Source organism: Synchiropus splendidus, chromosome 2, assembly GCF_027744825.2.
Source record: "Synchiropus splendidus isolate RoL2022-P1 chromosome 2, RoL_Sspl_1.0, whole genome shotgun sequence".
Classification (NCBI taxonomy): Eukaryota; Metazoa; Chordata; class Actinopteri; order Syngnathiformes; family Callionymidae; genus Synchiropus; species Synchiropus splendidus.
Window position 1 is genome coordinate 28,818,231 of NC_071335.1, and position 19,944 is coordinate 28,838,174.

Genomic DNA, 19,944 nt, shown 5'->3' on the forward strand with positions numbered 1-19,944 from the left:
GCTTAATACTTTTGCATGCAATCTTGATGAAAAAAAAATGCTGAAGTGCTTCATATTGATTCATTTTAATACATTTATACACTATATGTAAAATAATTGCTGGTATGTCTCAGTGACTTTCGTGCACATACAGAGCATGTTGTTACAAGTCACCTAACTGCATCAACCTACTCTAACCACACACGCAGATGGCAAACAGACAAACAACACCGGCAAGACATGTCACAAGCGCCTTAACACAACATAGTGAATGTAACACCAAATATACTGATGCTTCAGGGGCAACTGTTGTTGCACAAAATATATTTTTAAAAAATCAGCAGTTGTAATAAAAAGATGTAAAAAATGTCAGCAGTTTTCTCAAGTTATCAAAATGTCAAAAAAATATCAAAAAAAATGTGGTAAATTGTTTCTCATTCATCCTCTTGCATCACATTTCAGTCCAGTGAGTGACAAAAGTCCCTTCAGTGCTTTGCTTATTCTTCTTGAACGTCTGTCTGAGAGAAAGAAAAAGTATCAACGTCATAGATTCTCTCAAGCACCGAATTAGACATTCCTACTCACCTCTCAAGGTATTTCAGACTCTTACTTTGCGTCCTTGTTTTTGCGTGTGCAAGCGTTTTTGCTGTCCAGCATGTCTGTCTTCACCTGCCCGAGGCTTCGAAGCAGACACATGGTATCAAACCCTTCACCTCCAGCTTCTTGTAACAGCTCCAGCACCTGGATATCAAGCGCAATGGTCGTATTATTTGAAGGATGTTAGGCCAATGCATGAGGTGACGGTACCTGCAGACACTTATAGGACTTGAGCTCACTCAGGTTCTCCTGCAGGAAGAGCAGATAGATGCTGAGGTCGTTGTAGAAGGGCTTGACCACACCCAAAGAACCAAATCCGGGAAGCATCTCGTAAGGGTGGAGGAAGTTAGAGCTCTGTCTCGCCGGTCCGATTGCAGCGTACACCACAAGTGGAGCCAAAAACACGTAAACCACCAGGTTGATGTAGCTCAGAAGCCTGAAGACGCCCACGGCCACCAGCTTGCACTGAACTGCTGAGGGCACCTGGCTGTCGTTCCTCAGCACTCCTGTGCGCAGGTCACAGGAGAACTCATCGGTGAGAGACGCCAGGCTGATGTAGTAGCCCAGGTAGATGCAGGCCAGCAGGAGGATCAGCAGGGTCACCCCACGGCAGGCCAGGTACATCACCACTAGGCGGTGAGAGAAGCGTTTGGTTTTCAGGTACTGCTCCACCAATGGGTATTTGAAGCAACCTTCAGTCAGGTCCAGAGCACTGCACATGTAAACGCCACAGGGGGGAAAAAAAATCATTTTCTAGCTTCAACATGCTTCAAAAGATGATGTTTACCTGTCTGGCAAATTATCTTTGCAATCCAACGACGCAAGGTTCTTTGCCAGTTTGATGGCACGATTGTAGAAGCGGTCCAGCTCCTCCATGATGAAGTTGAGATCAGAGGACAGATGCGGAGCGGCAGTGAAGCGCCAGAACAGCGCTGGGATGTACATGAGGATGGCCAGCAGGAGCAGTATGTACGGGAAAAACTGAAAAAAATGAGAAAGTGGGGAGAAATTCAATGACACATATGAGCCAGGGTTAATGGACATGAGTTTTGTGCTACAATTCTGTCTTGTTTTGACTTAGATATTTTGAAAAAGAAAGTCCATATCAAGATACTTGCCAGAGCAGTAGAGTGTATAGGAGAGGCAAACTCTGCACAGTGTAATGTACTAAAGAGTCACACATTATAACAGCTCAACCACATGGTCGGTCCACAATAATGTCTGTTTTCCTGTTCCGTAGTGGTGCTAATGTATGGCACTATTTATTTTCTTTCTTTTGTTTTCATGAATCAAAAGTATCATACAATATGATTAAAGGTAGGATGTACACATCATATAAGTCATACTTAAATTTGAGAAACAGGAAATTTAGATAAATTAAAATAAGTAAGATCAATGAAAGAAAATCATTATAGTTCTGTAGTTCTGTAGCAATGTAAACACTGTTTTATATTAATGTTTTCAATATTAATTTTCCAGAAACAAAATGATGGGCTTAAGAAGTTCCTTAAGAATATCAGCAAGTGTTCTGCTTGTGTCGTTTTGGTTTTGAGCGTGCATCTTTGTTTGTTGGTAATGTGTTACAACGCCACCCATAGGCCTGGCATGTGTACTACATTGTTTTGTATATCCACAGTGGGCGTGTCTTTTGCACTATTAAACGTAGTAGTTTGGGCCTTGACCGTCTTTACATGCAAAAGTATCACACACATACAGTATATAAGTGTGAACTAAAATTTCAATTATAGTTATATGTTGCTTTCATGACAAAAAGCATTTCCCTCTGCGACTAATAAATTCGCCCACACTCTAGATACGATACCTTGTGGAGCCAAAGTGGAGAACTGTCAGTTTGCTGCTGGACTGCCGCCCAACAAAAGGAGTCAACATAAGCCGCCTGCCTCCATGAGAAGTTAGTCGGTGCAAAACAGCTGATCTGAGTTCCTAAATGAGAAAAGGAAAAGAGGCGTTTTGTCGAGTCGGCAGTTCAGTGGTCATCTGCCCGCTGTCACATTCAATCTGGCCTCAAATTAAGCTGCACACTTTGTTTTGTTTTTATTCTATTAGGTGAAAAAAATGTGACTGAATGAACTGGCTGAAAGAGCTCCATTTTGCCATTCATAAAAGAGCCTGGCCTCACTTTCACATCACGTTGCAAAGACACACTGGCTGTGCATGTTAATGAATGGGGTTAAATACACAATAAACAGTCATGTATGATTTTATTCTTCTAACCCTTCTCCTTCCGGTGTGTTGAATTTGTTTGGGGCCATTCAACAAACTACGGCTCATCACTCAAGTGACCCACAGGGACATAACTATTGTAGAATGAATCTCAGCTGTGGGCAGTTAGAAGAACATCTCTTCTTTTTATTCCACACCAGTCAGCCTCCTCCATGGATCCTCCCATTCTGTCACGCATCCTTTTTCTCATTTATCTGTCAGGCTGTTGACAGATATTCAATTGGTGTATTAAGATTACCTGCACATGTATTCATTTGTTTATTATTCCTTGTGTCATCATCACATATAGAGAAGGAAAATATAGACTTGTAAATAAATAAGACCGTTTCCTGACAGTTGAGGACACCAAGATGACACCTAGGACGTTTCAGCCGGATGTCATGTCAAATTATTTCAAAATGATACATTTTATTTATTTTTAAATAAATCTTTTTTTTTGTATGAAGACTTGATGACCCCATGCTGTTACAGGCGAAAGAAGAAGACACCTAGAGAGCTGGAGCGCATTCATGAGTATTATTTCAAAATAAAAGGGCTTCCAGTCAGTGATGTTCCTGGAATCCTCATAGCTCACTCTCTTGTTTTACTTCGTCCTTTTAAATAATAATAATAATAATAATAATAATAATAAATAAATAAATAACGATCTTAAGGTACTCACAACTGATTTATGAACAAAACCTTCTAACATTTAATAGTCCAACATCCATGGTTCTGTTGAGCAGTTCGAAATTCATTTTTATTCCAAATAATAAATAAGTTAAAATGATATCGCTCCTCTCCATAAAGGGGTGAGAAGCAGCAGCTGCTGCATGACACCATTTGGCCGAGAGACAGCGAGGAGGAGGAGGAGGAGATTTGAACCGCGCTTTGTGTAACCACGCCCTATCTATTTTTACTGCCTCCCTCTCTTTGCAAGCCGGCACTCTTGTGTTTATTATTCACAACATTCGGAGGGGTTTTTGTCGCAAACATATCACAGAAAAGTACAACGATCCCATGCCTACAGTCAAATTCTGCCAAGATACTCACCCACTGACACCTCCTGTGCAAACGCGAGTGAGATGAGAAACAAAGGCAAACCCACTGCCAGAATGGTGACTATCTTGTCCACGGCCAGCTCCAGGCGCACCCCTTTATACTTGCTCTCCGTGGGATCCTTCAGTAAAAAGTCGGAGAAAACGTACTCGGTCGCGACGTGAGCGATCGCCATGGTTGAACTAAAAAGAAACGAGGAATCAACCTAGGGTTTAGTTTGCTGGAAATGAAGTGGAACGGTGACAGATTTGGTTCACCGCCGGAGACGGTGAGCGCATCTCCTTTCGCCGCCAGGGAGGATTGAACCTGCTGGCCCGTTACAGATCCCGAACCTCACTATCAACAGGGGAAATCACTTCATTCTGCCCCTAGAGGTCGCCAGATATCCAACCAACCCCCTGTGCTCGGAGCTTTTTCTTTCTTCTTTACTTCAGCAAGTGTTCAGATACTCACAATCTCTGTAAAATCCAAGAGCCTCACAATTTTCTGATTCATACACATCTTAAAATAGTTGTTTCTGTGGATTAGAAAAAGGTAGACTTTCACACAAAAAACGCGAAACATAGATGCTACTTATTTTATTTTTATTTTTTATTTACTTTTATTTTTTAAATCATATATGCACATTTTGCAACTGCCATTCTAAACTTTATGAATGTGAACATAATTATGAGGAATTATGATTCACTACAGTCATCGTATACTAGAAATAATAGAAGAGAAACTGCATGAACCTAGAGATACAATACACAACACTCACAATAATGCTAAAAGACATAATATGAGTGGGGTCATCTTTTTATTTTTTTTAGATTACTTTAATTATTACCAGGTTTTGTTAATAGTAGTAGTAGTAGTAGGCGAATAAATACAGTCTTGGTTCAGTATAAGCGTCGCGTATTTCTACAATACATCACATCTAGTCCTACAATGACACTACTAAGGAATTGCCGTGTTCTGTACATGATATTTAGCTCATTTTGAGATTGTTATTGTGTCGTTCCCGGATTTGCGACAACTGCGGCTGCTTTCTGGCAGAGGCAGGTTACAAAAAGGTGCGGGTTTCCGGAGAAGTGAAAGGGGAAAAGAACGTTAGAGGAGGATGTGAAGGAGGAGGACGTCTCAGGTATCTTCTACAGCGTTTGTTTTACTCTCGTTGTTCCATACAGGCGTCACTGGGGTACGTTGCTTTTACGGTAGCGAAGGGCCGTCGCTATGTTGACATTGCATAAGCTAACAACAGCTAGCAGACGCTAGGTTTTACAGAGTTGTAGCTGTAGTTTAAGTACGTGTGTACAAATTGCAACGGTGTCTGGTAGCTACAAATGCGTCAGGTTGTGCGTTTGGAGTTCACGTCGATTGTTCTCATAGACGAGGAGGGCTGTTGTGTTTGGACACGTAACGGCAAATGAACACACAGCTGTATTGAGTTACATACTTGGGAGTATGTTTATGTAAGTTCCCTCGCGCTGCTGTCGAGACAAGGTGAACGCGTCCGCGTCTCGGGTTGGTTTAACTTTTGTTTTGTTGCGAAGGTGGCATGAGAGAGAAGGGGAAATGAAAGTGTCTTGAAGGACCATTCTGGGCGACGTGATGGAAGGAGTTGGAAAGGAGAGGCCCGTATGCAGTTCCAAACCCTTCCAATGGACCAATCCCCCCAAAACAGAGGCGTCAGCGCTGCTCTGGAAGCTGAAGGACTGTTTCACCACCAATGAAAAGGCGCACGATCAGTTGGATTCTAAAGTAGGTGAACATGGGAGTCACTCGTTTACGATTAAGAGAGGATGACGCTTAGTATCCAAACTGATAAGGTTGGTACATGTCATGTATTTGTGACTGGGTGATAAGATTTAAATCTAGGTCAGTGCAATTCTATTGCATTGTCACCTGTCAACATTAAGATCAGCACTTACTTATCGACTATAGAGCACATAAGCTTCTCACTTCAATTCAATGATCATTTCTCTAATGTTCTCCAACATTTATGTCCCTTGACCTCAACTTAATCATTTCAAGAAGTACTGCCATATTGCATCACTTTTGACTAAGGTGTAAGCAGAAATTATTCAGGCCATGCTGACCGCTGTTCACTGATAATATGTCAACACTAGGTACAAGAAAATGGTAGTCATTTAAGCAGCAATTTTGGTGAACATAAAATACCATACTTAAGTCTGCAAACTCTAATCTTTATTCCAGATGTAATACAGCAAAATCCTATTTAATTTGACGGGTACAGAAGCAGCAAATAGTTCCTCTCCTGGACCAATAAGCTCTGTTTGCATTTTAATCCACCTGTGTAGCTGTTCGGTAAGAATGTTTACTTTCATGTCTTAGTTTGAGCATCAGTGGCAACAATGACTTAAAAGACATGCTGTGCACATAATATCTGCTTGTATAATCCTGAAAGCGAGAGGGGTCGTAATTCACACCTGAAACTCCTGAGTGCTGTGGTTGCTTAGTAGTGTGTCGTCTCCGTAAATGGCAGTTCACCTGATGTGTTTGCATAGAGCGCTGTTAAATGGTAGCTTTAATGCCAAATTCCATTAATAATGATTCAGTTATATGTGATACAACTGATCAAATAATGAATTGTAACATTAAGTGAAATTGTTCTTTGTAGTTTCTCCACATAGTAATAGTAACATGGTAATCTTTTATGTATCTACTGTTCAGCTCTGTACTTGACACCACCCCAACAACACTGTCTTTTTGTGCTTCAGACAAAAATCATGGAGAACAGGACTGTGCTGCAATTGAAGGACGTCCCCCCGCCTCATCACATGCCCACCTCCCGATCATCCCAGCTCTTCCCCAATGCCCCTCTCCCTTCGCTTCCTCCCGCTTTGCTCCCTCCCCAACTTACACAGGACTGCCATTCCCAACAGCCCCCACAATCTCAGCAGGCGTCAGAGGGGGTCAGCCCAAAAGTAAGGATGTGCTCCCACTGTGACTTCTGCAGCCCCGGCCATGGGTTACTGGTTGGTGAACGTGTTGTTGGCAGTAATGGCTGCTCTTCAATGAAGAACATGTCACTCCATAGGTCTTTAAATTCTGTACAAGCAATGAGCAACAGCACTAGTGTCAACACTAGTGGGAGCTCAAGTTCTTGTTCTGGAACCCCAGCCCTTCAACATTTCAGGCACACTTTAAACTGTGAAGATGAAACGCCTGATAAATTACAGACTGATTTTAAGCCACAGATGCTCTCAGCTGTTGCGACATCCCAACCCCTGTCTTCGCACCCCTATCCTTTGTGCTGCTCAGGGCTTCTGCATAACCATTCAAGTTTATGTCTCCCACACAGTCAACCCAGCCTTCACTTCCCTGACCCCTCTGTGGCTTCCTCACTTCCTTCTGTTTCCTCACTTCCCATCCCGATGCATGACCCCTTCTTGGCATCCCCTCGGTACTGTACCTGTGGTGTTAACTGCACTCCTTTAGCGAGAAACATCACGTCCTTCGGTGATCACCCAGCAACCACAACTATAACTTCTTCAACATCGGCTCACTTCTGCTCCGATCCTGTTCATCTAAACGTAGAGCGCACCATTTGTGTGAAGGGTGCTCATTTCTGCCAGATGTGCTTGTTGAAGGTTTGTTCTTTTCTCCTCAATTTTTTGTTTTATGCTGCACATCATCACAGCGCAATGCATGAATAACCTGTCCGTTTTTTGTATTTTTTTCTGCCTTAATCTGTTTTCTTTCAGCCTGCGAATGGTGTGGCAGCAGAATCGGAGAAGTCGTGGCCGAATGTTCCTGTTCCACATTTGGCTCCTATCTCCATTCCCATCTGTAACGGTTGTGGAACATCGTCAGAGGGTTTGGTGCGCATGCCAATGACGAACATTGGCAAAACTGGACCGACTTATGGTTAGTAAAATCATAATTAAGCAGAGTGCACTAAAACGTTGAATGAACACAATGCGACGGCTTGTGAGCTCATTATATGCATCACAAACTGTTCTACATTTGTGTTTGAATGTGACACAAAGGCCTTTTTATCTGTAAAACTTGTGTGTCTTGAGTTATAGATTACACCTGTGATGACACAACAGCAAATTTCAAACCATATTTCAATGATATCTGCAATATGCAGTCTCGGTCTGCTAGAACAGTGGTCCCTAACCTTTTTAATACTGCGTACCAGTCATTACTTGACAATTGAAAAAAATCGCCACTTTGACCCGTTCACTTAGGCCTCGGCATGTCCGTGTGTCTCCTGCTCTCGACCAGTTCCATAACGCTGTCTGATTCTCGTTGCTATGGTAACGTTTAAACATGCCTTTAAAATAGCAGCATACAGATACATAAATGCATGAAAATTTTAACTCACCGTATTGTTAAATCAATGGGAGCCCTGAGCTTGTTTCTCTGCTACGAGACCGTCCCATTTGGGAGTGAAGGTAGACGGTCTTCTTCTTGGACGTCGTCGGCTCTTTCATTCTTCTTCACTGAACCTTTTCCCCTTCACACAGAAACAACGGTTTCCTACTCATTTTGCGAGCATGTGGGTTAAATTTTGGCTCTCAAGTGACTGAGGCTGAACTGAGAGAATCTGGTCATTTTTCAAAATAAAATGTTTTTCAAAATAAAAGATCCTTGATATGGAGATCATACACAAAACGGAAATAATTGATTATTTCTTGTGCGGCCTGGTACCAATTGATCCACAGACTGCTAGCGGTCCCCGGCCCAGGGTTTGGGGACCACTGCGCTTAGAAGGTCAATTGACGTTGGCATTAACATAAAATTAATGCAGATTCAGCCCTAAGCTTTATTGGATTATATGGCCTTTTTTAGTTACACAGTGGGGAAATTCAACAATTTATTCAAAAACATTTTTTTATTTAATTTTCAGTATTCTGAAACTGTGGTTCTGGATGTTCATGCTAGGTTCTTTGGAGAGTGGGGGCACGGAGAATATCCCGCCTGTTGGTGTTTTTTGGGACATTGAGAACTGCAGTGTACCAACGGGACGCTCAGCCGGAGCGGTGGTCGAGCGCATTCGAGAGCGCTTTTTCCAAGGTCATCGAGAAGCAGAGTTTATATGCGTTTGTGATATAAGCAAGGAGAGTAAAGCTGTTATCCAAGAGCTTAACAACTGCCAGGTAAATGCGAGCCTCTTCTAGCTCAGCGAATTTGTATTTACATCTGCTGTATTCTCTCAGGTGACTGTTGCTCACATCCATGCTACGTCCAAGAATGCCGCTGATGACAAGCTTCGCCAGAGCTTACGCCGCTTTGCTGAAACCCACACTGCACCTGCAACAGTTGTTTTAGTATCATGTAGGTTTGCAGTGAAACAAAGGCGTCTGTCTATTTTGTCCTGATGTACAATTTTTATCTTTCCAGCGGATGTGAATTTCGCCAGTGAGTTAAGTGACCTGCGTCACCGCCATGGTTTCCATGTGATCCTGGTTCATGGAAGCCAGACGTCACAGGCTTTGATGCAGCACGCCAACCAGCATGTAGCCTTCCAAGAAATCACGGCGGATTTGCCACCACGCATGCTGACAAATACTCAGGTAGGACCTGCTTAAATGTTTTTTTTTTCCTTTTTACTACATGCTTTTTGTCAGGCAAGAACACCATTTGTTTCCAATGCTTATGAAATCCTCCTTGTACCATGACCGGTGTGTTTTTGAGCCAAATAATGTAGACGTTTTCTGTCTGAGATTATTCAAATTTTTAAAATTTGGTTTCAAGGGTAATTCAAATTGAGGAAAAGGCCATTTGTGAGCTAGTTAGGTCATTTCCTATTGTAAATTATACAAACCCAGACAGGCTTTGCTGTCTCTTCCACTCCCTCAGCCCAGTTTCAACCTCCTCTATGTGCACAACCTTCCTGTCAACTGTGACAAGGACCTTCGGAACGCAGTGAAGCTCAGGCTCCGCCGCCTCTCTGACAACTGTGGTGGCAAGGTTTTGGGCATGTATCAAGGCACGGCAGTCCTCAGGTTTGGTAGCCCAGACGCGGCTGCGCGTGCACGCAAGCGAATGGAAAACGAGGACGTGTTCGGCCACAGAATCAGCCTTTCCTTTTTGCCGCAATCTGGTGATGACACTGGTCCCAAGCTTGAACTTGAAAGTCAGACTGATCACACTCCTTTGCCCCCCCACCAAAATCGGGACAGAGCGTTCGCTCCTCTGTCCTCTTTTTCTTTTCTGCCTCTGGAGAATGTGAGATCCCCCAGAAGGCCATGGAGAGCAGCTCGTCCATGCTTCACTACTGGCACGGTGCCTGAAAGGCCATACAGCCCCAAGAGAGGGTGCAGTGAGCCTCCTGGTGGTGCCCCAGCAAAGCCCCATCAGGTCAGCAGACTCGTCGGTGCCTGCTTCTGCTTAACCTTCCTCGCCATGTGTCCTTGTCTCAGCTGCTCTGTAAATCATTGAAGCATCGCTCTCCTGCAGAGTTTCCACTGTCGCTGCTTTGACTAACATGCATCTTTTCAAACATCACTTGTTTGCTTTGCTGTCATCTAGAGACCTGTTTCCCTGAGTTGTCTTGCAAAGAAATCCTGAAAATGGTTTCTGTCATCGCATCCCCTTTCATTTCTGCTTTTCTTCATCCATCTTGTTTGGCCTAGTGTCTTGACGTCAGTTGTTCATGACATCAATACCCTTGCTGTATATTTCTCCTCTGAAGCTTGCTCAAGTGTGTCCGGTAGTCATCTTGATCTGAATAGTACCAGTCAGTAATAATATGGTTGTTGTTTTTTTCTGATCTAGGAATTGGGTAATTTGGAGAATAAAACCAGTCTGAACATAAATCACCTGGATAAAGCAGCAGCCTCGTCTTCACTCTGTACTGATGACAGCAGAGCTTTTGAACAACTGCCTCATCCCAGTCCAACTGGAGCGTCTGCGGGTCGACAAAGGTACCAGAAGTCTTTCGATGTTGGAACCAGCAACCCCTGATTTGTCCAGAAAGTTGTGCCAGCATCTTTGTCTCTCTGTTAGCTCTAAGAAAAGAGGAAGTCTTGACATGTACATTTTCCTATTTCAAGAGATGATTCCAATCCTCCCAGTGCTCCAGAATCGGACTTTGGAGACCGGACCTCTGAGGATTTTAAAATCAGCACACCATCAGCTTTCAGCAAACTGAACCTTCACCGGAGCTTCAGTCCATTGGTCCTCTCCCAGAGCTCCTGGTCTTCAAGGTGAGAGCTTATGTTCCTGATTTCTTCAACCCTACCGTTATTGTTTGCCTTTATTCCATTTGGGTCATTGGCAATATCCATGTAACTCAGGTTTAAGGCGCTCTGTGGCCTTTCTTCTCAGTTTTGCTCTGTTTTAATGATCAAAATAAAAAAAAAATCAGGAGTGAAATATTGGCCATAATAAAAATATTTCAATTTTTTCATCTTGAGGATTTCAAGCAATTGTTTTTAGTCATTAAGAGATCTTCTCCTGTTCCAAAAATACTGTATCTCTTCTGACCACTCTCTCGATGCACAGAAGTGCATCTCCGTGTCTCTCCAGCCGTTCCTCACCCCTGCTCTCTGCCCCTCGGAGCCCTTGTCCAGAGGGTCGACAAGAGCCTTTTTCTGATGGGGCTGAAATCCTGGTCGCCAATCTGGACTACAGATTGTCCCGAAAGGATCTGCAACAGACGCTCCTCAACATTTTCTCCAGATTTGGACGGGTAGGAATTGTCCGTTGCTCCTAAATATACATTGTATAAACTGCCCATTTGTATTAATCATATGTTTGTTTACAGGTGAAAGCTGTAGAGCTCAGTCCACATACAGACTATCAACTCAAAGCCACGGTCCAGATGTTTTCCTTACAGCAGGCCATCAGTGCCGTCAGTGGGCTGCACAGGTATAAAATTGGAGGAAGACGCATCCAGGTGTCCCTGGTCACTGGTGGCAGGAATAAAGCTCTTTCACTGCTCAGGTACTGACTAGTGCTTTTCACTTCACTTAAAGCTGAGTACACACACTTTGCAATTGTAATGAGATTTATGATCAATTTGAAACATTTTGAAATGTGCTGGACTATTGACTGAATAATGTAATTTAGATTTAATGTTATCTTTTTAAACTTCTGGCATAGATTCAAAACTTCATTTGAGAGTGAGGTATCGCTACTTCCTTGGCGGCTCATTTGACTCTGGGATTGACATCTAAACTGTATCTTTGTCCACAGCTCTGAGATCGTAAGCATTCTCTTGGAAGCTCCCGCCAACTGCCTGCCCTTGTTGAAGTTTACGGAGATTTACAAGAAAAAGTAGGAGACTTTTACACGAGTGCAGTTGGATGTCATAAGTGATGATGTCTGTTTCTCTTTTGCGCTCCTTACAACGTAAAAGTACTTGATAAGACTGGTTTCAAAATCCTCCAGTATGGTGTTTTCTGATTCATGTGTTGTGTAAAACGTTGAAAATGTTTTTGGGAAAAAGTCAGTTAAAAACACTTCACTTTCATGTACCATTTCCACTTATTTCCGTCATTTTTTACCTCTCCAGATATGCTCGCAGGCTCGTGATTGGAGATCTGTATGAGCTGCCAGAGGTGGTAGCTGTTAGAGAACAGGGAGGTTCAAGACTGGTGTGCCTTCTACCAAGCAGCCAAGTCCGACAGAGTCCACTGGGGTCTTCTCATTCGCAGGAGGGCTCGTCTTCAACAAGCTGCAGCCCGGTTGTTTTTGAGGAACTGGAGTATCATGAACCAGTGTGCAGGCAACACTACACTCAACCAAACTTCAGGTGATTCATATCTTGAAGATTGACCTTGTGACCCTGTCGCAATGATAAACCATAGGATTTTCTTCATTGAATGAGCTAGAGTAGTGATGGATAAATGAGGTTTCATGGAACGGCATCCAGATTTTCAGTGGCCACCAGATGGCGCACTCTTTTGTAAAATGTTTGGACTTGGACAAAAAACTCAATGAAACATCAAATTCTAGTGGCCTCAGAAAATGAGGTCAGTTTCATCAACCCTGCATTGCTCTCTCTCATGATACCTCATCGACATGTCACCAAGTTATAGTATAACTTGGCTACTGATTGGAAAAACAGTCATCTCGTATGATTTAAGTGCAGAATCATTAGCTGAAATGCATTTGAATCCCACATTATGTATTATATTGGGTCATGAGATCCTATCAGCAGGAATGAACTTTTCTAAAGATTTCCACTGAGACTGTCGGCGCTTCATCTATGACAATGTGGAATATTCAGTTTTCAGTCACGGTTAAGTTGCGTTTTCACAAAAGTTTGTCTTCTGACTTGGTTTCCATGAATTGTCATCTGTTTTCAGTGAGGCTGACTTCGATCCAGACTCTTATCAAATCCCATTTGTAATGTTGTCGCTGAACACGTTGGCTGCAGAAGTTCACAGCTTGCTGCAGTCACATGAGGGTACTCTTCCCTTACTCAGGTAGTAAAACGCTCGTTTTAAAAGCAGTTCATCTGTGAAGGTGATGACCTGGTTTGTGCTGTAGTTTCCCAGACTGCTACGAAGCCCAGTTCCGACCGTTGGAGCTGGTAAATGAAACCATAGAGGGTGCGGTTCCTTTGGAACACCTCATCACGTGCGTTCCTAGTATCACCATTGTCACAGCTCAGAATGGCTTCAAAGTCATCAAGTGGATCCACAACAAACCACCAACTGCCAACTCTGGTGTGCACACTTCCAAAATCACAGTCTGCATGCAATCCCACAGACTTTGTGATGTCTGGGTTGTTGTTTCTTCCTCAGCAGAACCATGGATTCAGCGATGCAAGAGCCCAGTGGGAAACCCTCAGCTCATTCAGTTCAGCCGAGAGATCATCGATCTGCTAAAGAGTCAACCGTCATGCCTCATGCCGATGAATAAGTTCATACCATCCTACCACCATCACTTTGCCAAGCAGTGCCGAGTCTCCGACTATGGCTTCTCTAAGTTGTTGGAGCTGCTGGAGGCTGTTCCGCATGTCCTGCAGGTATTGCCATTTACTGTTTGGCTGTTGTTTTTAGCCACTGTTGTTAATTATAAATGACCTTCAGTGCATTCAAAGTCATTTAATGTGAGAAGTCTAGAATTCTGCTCCTTTATTGGGTCATTTCATACCATTACAAGACTTGACTCAAATGTTACTCGTAACTTCTTGTTTAATTTAGGGCCTTTCTGAGTTTTTAAACTTGACAAAAAACACAGACTGTCAGGTGATTTTCTGCCAAAAGTTGGAACACTTAATATTGAGGTTGTGATCGCATCATCTTACTGATTTCTCTGCACAACTAATCTCCATATTCCTTCCGTTAGATTTTGGGGATGGGCAGCAAACGCATGCTCACTCTGACCCATCGTGCGCAAGTGAAGCGCTTCACGCAGGATCTGCTCAAGCTGCTCAAGTTTCAAGCCAGCAAGCAAGTGGCCCTCAAGGACTTCATGCAGGCATACCACTGGTGAGGACCTGACCGACACCTCCAGACTGCGACTTCTTTTTATTGTCAACAATCTCCCGCCTCATGTTCTAGGTGCTTCTCAAGAGACTGGAGAGTGGCCGACTACGGCACGTGTGACCTAATGGATCTTCTGACTGAAATTCCTGACACGACTATTACTGTCGCACGGCAGGAACAAGACACAGTTATATCTGTTCCCAAAAGAGGTAAGTTGGATCAAAGCATTAAACAGTTATCTTTTTTGCCAATTTCCTACCGATATTATCTTGATAATAGGACATTATGGGTCTTTCATATTAGGATCGGAATCCAGAAGTTGAAGTATTTATCGCTCTATCTTGTCGTGCGAGAGCTCTACTTTTTACTTGTCTAATCCTGGATCTCTGTTGCCACCTGCTGTCCCATTGAGCTCTTTTCTGTCAACAATTCCTCAAATGCTATCAAAGGTGTTGATTTACAGAGATTAAAAAAGGTAATAATACCTTTTTTAATCCCGGAGAAAAACAAATCCAAATATAATAAACAAGTGGCTTGGTGGAGATCTTGGCTCTCTGAGAGCATCCGTAACCTGCTCCTGTGTACCCACAGAGCGCACTGCGGAGGAGATCGAACGCACCAAGAAATTTGGAAAGGAGGTCGTGGATCTGTTGCGGCACCAGCCTCATTGCCGAATGCCGTTCAGCAAGTTCATCCCCACCTACCATCACCACTTCTGTCGCCAGTGCAAGCTCAGCTACTACGGTTTCACCAAGCTCATGGAGCTCTTCGAGGCCATCCCTGAAGTTCTGACAGTGAGTCTAATGTTTTCACTTGATTATTCTAATGAGAGAGTTCCTGATCCAGTTGGTGAGTGTGTGGGATGCAGAGCTGGATTTACCTGGGAATTCTTTCTGCACATTCTGTAATTATATTGCTGTATTGTATGTTGAAAACGTTTCAAAAACATTTGCCTTTCTGCTGTCCTTATCTCCAGGTATTGCAGTGTGGCGAGGAGAAAGTGCTGACACTGACTGAAGTGGAGCAGATCAAGGCTCTAGCAGCTCAGTTGGTCAAGCTGTTGCGCGCACAGAAGACTTCCACCCTTCCCGTCAACCAGCTGCTCACAGAGTACAGCAAGACCTTTGGTTACGGGCTCCGACTGCAGGACTATGACGTCAGCTCTCTGCCGGCTCTGCTCAACAAACTCTGCCACGTCGTCAAGGTATCCGTCTTCACTGCCATTCGCACTTAAACTTATCGATCGGAAAGGAAACACCACATTTTTCATTCAAGGTTGTGGACAGTCCTGAGGGTCGGGAAGTGCAGTTAATCAACAGGAAGTCTCTGCGTCTGCTGACCACCCAGCTCCTGGCCCTGCTCATGTCTCAGGAGGAGAATGTGGACAAGGGTCTGACAGTGGAAGAGCTGAGCCAGCGATACCTCACTGTCTACAGAATCTTGCTCAACCCATGCGAATATGGGTTCCTCTCCCTCAGCGAGTTGCTCAAGAGTCTGCCATACCTTGTAGAAGTGAGTCCAAAAACATAAACAGTACTTTGCTTGTCGTCTCAACACATGGTCCCTCTCAGGTCTACAACGACAGTGATGAAAGCATCAAAGCAGGGAACGATCCCGCTCTTCATGGTGATGAGTGGGTGCGGCTGACCATGCTGTACCAGTTTGCCCGAAACGTCCGTGCCCTGCTCAACACCTACCATTACAACCAGATCTTCCTGACTGAGTTTCATGCCGCCTACACCAAATTCACTGGCTGCGGCCTGGAGCCACGGTCCTATGGCTACAACGGCATTGATGAGCTGCTCGGTGCCATTTCACAGGTGGGAGTCAACGTCACGTCCGCCACTGTCTACTCGCCACTCACTGTCCGGTGTCCCTTAGGTGGTCTGGATCAAAGGACATGGGCACAAGAGAATTATTGTTTTGAAGAACGATATGAAAGGTAGTAGCTCCGTCACACTTCATAATTCCATTTGTGTTGTTCCTAAATGTATTCAACTGCTCCTCAGCAAAGACCAGCTCCCCGGTGCCCAGCAGTCCTCAACCTGGAGCAAGCACAGAAACCCCCAGAGACAGTCCTGTCAGTTCAGACGGTTGTGAAACTCCACGACAAAGTAAAGCTCCGCTTCTCACTCTAACATTGGAGAGGTAGACACAGACAGACTAAACGTGTCCTCCTTCTGTCAGGTGTGGCTGGTTCGGCAGAATCGGAGCTGCTATGTTTGACCTCATCAGAGGACCTGCTGTGTGGCCCTGTTCCATCCTGTCTGCCTTCACCTCAGCTCCATCCAGACCCTGTACTCCTGCGTGATGCCGATTTGATTCGTTTTGAGGACAAAACTGCAGCCACAGGTTCCTTTTTTTATCAATAATGTATATTTTTTACAAGGCAGCCGTCATTTGAAATATGAGTATTTAGATTACCGTAATTTCCAGAGTATAGAGCGCCGAAATATAAGACGCACCCACTAAATTTAAGAAGGAAAATAGATCTTGCTCATACATAAGCCGCAGTTGCAGTGGTGCCGTCTGCGCTGCCGACAGGTCAGTGTTTTAGTAGTCGGTAGTTTTGAAAACGGGGTCCAGAGGAGCTGCTTCTCGATACCAGACCTTCTGGAGATCGACTCTGTTGACTGAGCTGTTTTTGCATGTGGCTGAAAACTGCATATTTTGAGCTTTAAGGGTAAATAAAAAGCCTCTGATTTAATCAGATTTCAGCCTGTAAAAATCTATACATTAGCCGCGCTGTTGTATAAGCCGCAGGGCTCAAACCGTGAGGGGAGAAAAAGTCGTGTCTTGTAGTCCGGAAATTACAGTAGATTAGATGGCCTTCAGTAGTACCACATTAGTGGATGAATCTGAGTGTGTGATTGTAGTTTAGAAATGAGCTCTTACACACAATACTCTTGATACTTGGTAACACTGAATGGTCACATTGAGTTTGGAGCTTGTGTGTCGCAACATCAGACGCCTCCGATCTTCATGGCTGGAAGGTCTGTCTTTGGCAGCAGCAGGATGAGTGGTAGTCTGAGTCACTGTTTAGTCATGATAGGTCGATGAAGTTTCATGACACAGTATTGAAGGGTCATGAGGTTTCCTGAAACGATGTCCTGATTGTCAGAGGCCACCAGATGGCACTGTCTACTGTAAAATGTTTTGACTTGAACAACGAACTGGCATCATTTCTCAGCCAAGCTCACCATCGAGTGGCCTCCACGTATTAGGACACTGTTTCCTTGTTCACGTTTCCTTAACCCTGCAAGACTGTTGCATGATACTTTAGCGACCCTTCCCTTATGTTTCGGTGTTTTCTGTCCACCTGTCTCTACAAACAAATATAAAATGGAGCAACTTGATTCCGGGGACTAATGTTTGCTTCCGCCTGTTTCTTCAGCAGGTGGCAATAAACCTGGGAGCAGCAGTTCGGACGCGGCTGTCAACACTAAAACGCCGCTCTCTGTGGAAAGTCCGAGCAGAAGAGGCGCACGCAGTCGCATCAAGCTGGCCGCCAACTTCTCCCACACGGCAGGACTCTGATCCACGTCAAGTACAGCACACTCAATCACTCGCACTGGTGGCTGTTGTACTGTAACTCTAGCAAGAGTTGTCATTATGTGTCGGCGTCGTCTCCCGCTGCTAATGTGTGCCGCTGGTATCACACATCACTGTCCTGAACTAATTTCCACTCATGCAGATAATCTGCACACTCCACCGATGACCTGGTATATTCATATAGTTTATCAAAGTCACAGTCTTAATTTCACCTGGCGGGAAGTTCATGACGTTTTCCTTGTTGTTATAAGAAAGAAAAAACAAAACTATCATATCAGTTAGTCGTCACTGTCGTCAGCCACAGTCTCATCTCAGAAAGAAGGAAAGTCATTTTTTAAATTTTAAGTCTAAATAAAGTGAAATTTATTCAGTTTAAATTCCTGAAAAGCAGTTTTAAAAGTAGCATTATTTCATACCTACAAATGCAGAATTTCATTTAGCATTTCATCAGAGAGCCCCAGACTTGGATCCTCATTCAGTCTCAGTTTGATTCAAAGACTTGAGTGTTCACCGGCTAGAATCCACCGCTGGCTTGGATTCCAAGACCACTTTGGTTTTTGACCCGAATTTTGTTGAATTAGCAGTAAGTCTGTCGGGATGAAGGGAATATTTGCGCCGTTTTGCAGTTGATTAAAAGATTTTATTGCCCCGCTCCATGCAGTCCAGTAAATGGAAGGTGTGCACAGAATCTCTTCAGCATTTTGACTCGCGGTGCATTTGCTGAGGCAGCAGAATCAGAAGACTCTTAGCCAGCATTCGGTGGACGTTTGTGTGTGTGACTTACACTTCTGTGGTGTTAAATTCATTGGGTGTGCATAAGAGTTTATGCACGTTGTGAGCTACACGGCAACAGAAAAAGGCAGGAGTTTATTTTCATCCCTGCCTTTTATTTTTAAGATGGTTCACGGTTGTGGAGTTTGAATCACCCATTCTCTGGTTGGGCTTCTCTCCCTAGGGTGATTCTGAACCGCACACCAAGGTCCATGCTGAGTTGATAGATTAGTGGGAAGATGAGGGGGGGAACTCTTCATGCACGTGAATTTTGAGTGGGAGGTGGTGAGACGGGGGGGACGGGGGAGTTTGTTGAGCAGACATGAGCTCCTAATAGAGAGTCGCCACTGGCTCTCTGGAGTCTGACTGGCTTTTACAATGGCTTGTATTTGCCAGGGTGTTATTGGGAATCAAACCTTCTCACGCCTCCTTCCCCTCACTCACTTAGTTTTGTTTTTTTTACCTCCTGGAAGTGTCTTCTGAAGCTGCTGAATTACACAAGAAACACGTTCTTCTGCTGCCCGTCAAATTCTGCACGACTGAGAGCGGGTTTGTGTTCAGAGGTAGAACCGGAGCGCAGAGCTGGAACTATTTCTATCAGGCCTTTTGTTCTCCTTTCAATCCCATTTTCAAAGGAATTTTGCTGGAGTGAGAACAAAAATGAATTTATTGCATTTGTCTCTTCAAACAAAAAATCTAGAGTCTGGGGTTTCTGCTGCCACTTTCTCTTCGACAGACGACCTTTGTGGATTCCGACCAATACTTGATTTCAATTTGAGAATGATGAACGCCCACCATGTTTTAGGTACTGCATTTATACACGTGGATGAAACGCACCGACACAGTGACGACTAGCTGAGTGGCAAAACTTTCTCTCACAGCTGCTGCTCTTAGTTCAGGTTCCACCAGTGAGGAACATTTGTCCCAATGAATATATGCACATCTGCATAGTTTTGTTTCATGTCATAGTTCTGGTTTCTTTGGGAACAGAATTTGATTTGTACGCACAAAAAAAAAAAAATACTCTGTGTGACTTCAGTGTCTTTCGCGGCCTGCCATTGTTTAACAACCCCGGATCGGACAAACTTTGTTGAAGGGACCAAACTATTTTGTGTTAATAAATATCACGAGCATTACATTGTTGTTTTGTCTTCTCTGTAGGAATGAATTTTGCGTTAAATGGTGGAATGCATTTGACCACTGGTTTTCGTAAAAGGGCCTAGATGAGGTTTCTTGAAACCTTGATGTGATTTTCAGAGGCCACTAGATGGCGCTGTCTGCTGTAAAATGTTTGGATGTGGCAAGATAATTCAGTAAAACCTCATTTCATTTCTAAACCAAGAGTGCCATCCTGTGGCCTCTGAAA

The 19,944-nt window shown here is 43.9% G+C and overlaps 2 protein-coding genes across 6 annotated transcripts; one reads left to right on the top strand and one right to left on the bottom strand.

Moving 5' to 3' along the window:
* Positions 1 to 105: 105 nt before the first annotated feature.
* Positions 106 to 4,157, bottom strand: LOC128754783 (pannexin-1-like). Its single transcript, XM_053857656.1, has 6 exons — positions 3,853 to 4,157; positions 2,399 to 2,520; positions 1,364 to 1,557; positions 787 to 1,288; positions 565 to 720; positions 106 to 497 (listed from the first exon to the last, which is right to left on the bottom strand). Exons 1-5 carry the CDS (start codon positions 4,031 to 4,033, stop codon positions 586 to 588), a joined length of 1,134 nt encoding a protein of 377 aa, XP_053713631.1. The 5' UTR covers positions 4,034 to 4,157; the 3' UTR covers positions 106 to 497; positions 565 to 585.
* Positions 4,158 to 4,882: 725 nt separating this feature from the next.
* Positions 4,883 to 19,725, top strand: LOC128754628 (meiosis regulator and mRNA stability factor 1-like). 5 transcript variants are annotated; one of them, XM_053857368.1, is made up of 27 exons: positions 4,883 to 4,984; positions 5,394 to 5,601; positions 6,582 to 7,454; positions 7,569 to 7,731; positions 8,755 to 8,969; positions 9,030 to 9,147; positions 9,214 to 9,386; positions 9,673 to 10,173; positions 10,591 to 10,739; positions 10,869 to 11,021; positions 11,320 to 11,506; positions 11,582 to 11,760; positions 12,013 to 12,093; positions 12,332 to 12,571; positions 13,128 to 13,247; positions 13,312 to 13,490; positions 13,569 to 13,792; positions 14,116 to 14,258; positions 14,331 to 14,464; positions 14,847 to 15,049; positions 15,232 to 15,459; positions 15,531 to 15,767; positions 15,827 to 16,075; positions 16,137 to 16,197; positions 16,265 to 16,369; positions 16,443 to 16,607; positions 17,650 to 19,725. In XM_053857368.1, exons 2-27 carry the CDS (start codon positions 5,452 to 5,454, stop codon positions 17,790 to 17,792), a joined length of 5,373 nt encoding a protein of 1,790 aa, XP_053713343.1. In that variant the 5' UTR covers positions 4,883 to 4,984; positions 5,394 to 5,451; the 3' UTR covers positions 17,793 to 19,725. The 5 variants fall into 5 exon arrangements, with proteins under 5 accessions (XP_053713343.1, XP_053713346.1, XP_053713345.1 ...); XM_053857371.1 differs by having other exon boundaries at positions 17,653 to 19,725; XM_053857370.1 differs by having other exon boundaries at positions 13,572 to 13,792.
* The last annotated feature ends 219 nt before the right edge of the window (positions 19,726 to 19,944 follow it).

Excerpts from the sequence above, each read along its gene's own strand:
- LOC128754783 (XM_053857656.1), bottom strand. The coding sequence starts at position 4,033 with ATGGCGATCGCTCACGTCGCGACCGAGTACGTTTTCTCCGACTTTTTA. Across the intron at positions 1,289-1,363 it reads AAAGATAATTTGCCAGACAG|TGCTCTGGACCTGACTGAAG; the intron begins GTAAACATCATC and ends TTACATGTGCAG. Across the intron at positions 721-786 it reads AGTCCTATAAGTGTCTGCAG|GTGCTGGAGCTGTTACAAGA; the intron begins GTACCGTCACCT and ends CTTGATATCCAG.
- LOC128754628 (XM_053857368.1), top strand. The coding sequence starts at position 5,452 with ATGGAAGGAGTTGGAAAGGAGAGGCCCGTATGCAGTTCCAAACCCTTC. Across the intron at positions 10,174-10,590 it reads CCCCAGCAAAGCCCCATCAG|GAATTGGGTAATTTGGAGAA; the intron begins GTCAGCAGACTC and ends TTTCTGATCTAG. Across the intron at positions 16,370-16,442 it reads TTGTGAAACTCCACGACAAA|GTGTGGCTGGTTCGGCAGAA; the intron begins GTAAAGCTCCGC and ends TCCTTCTGTCAG.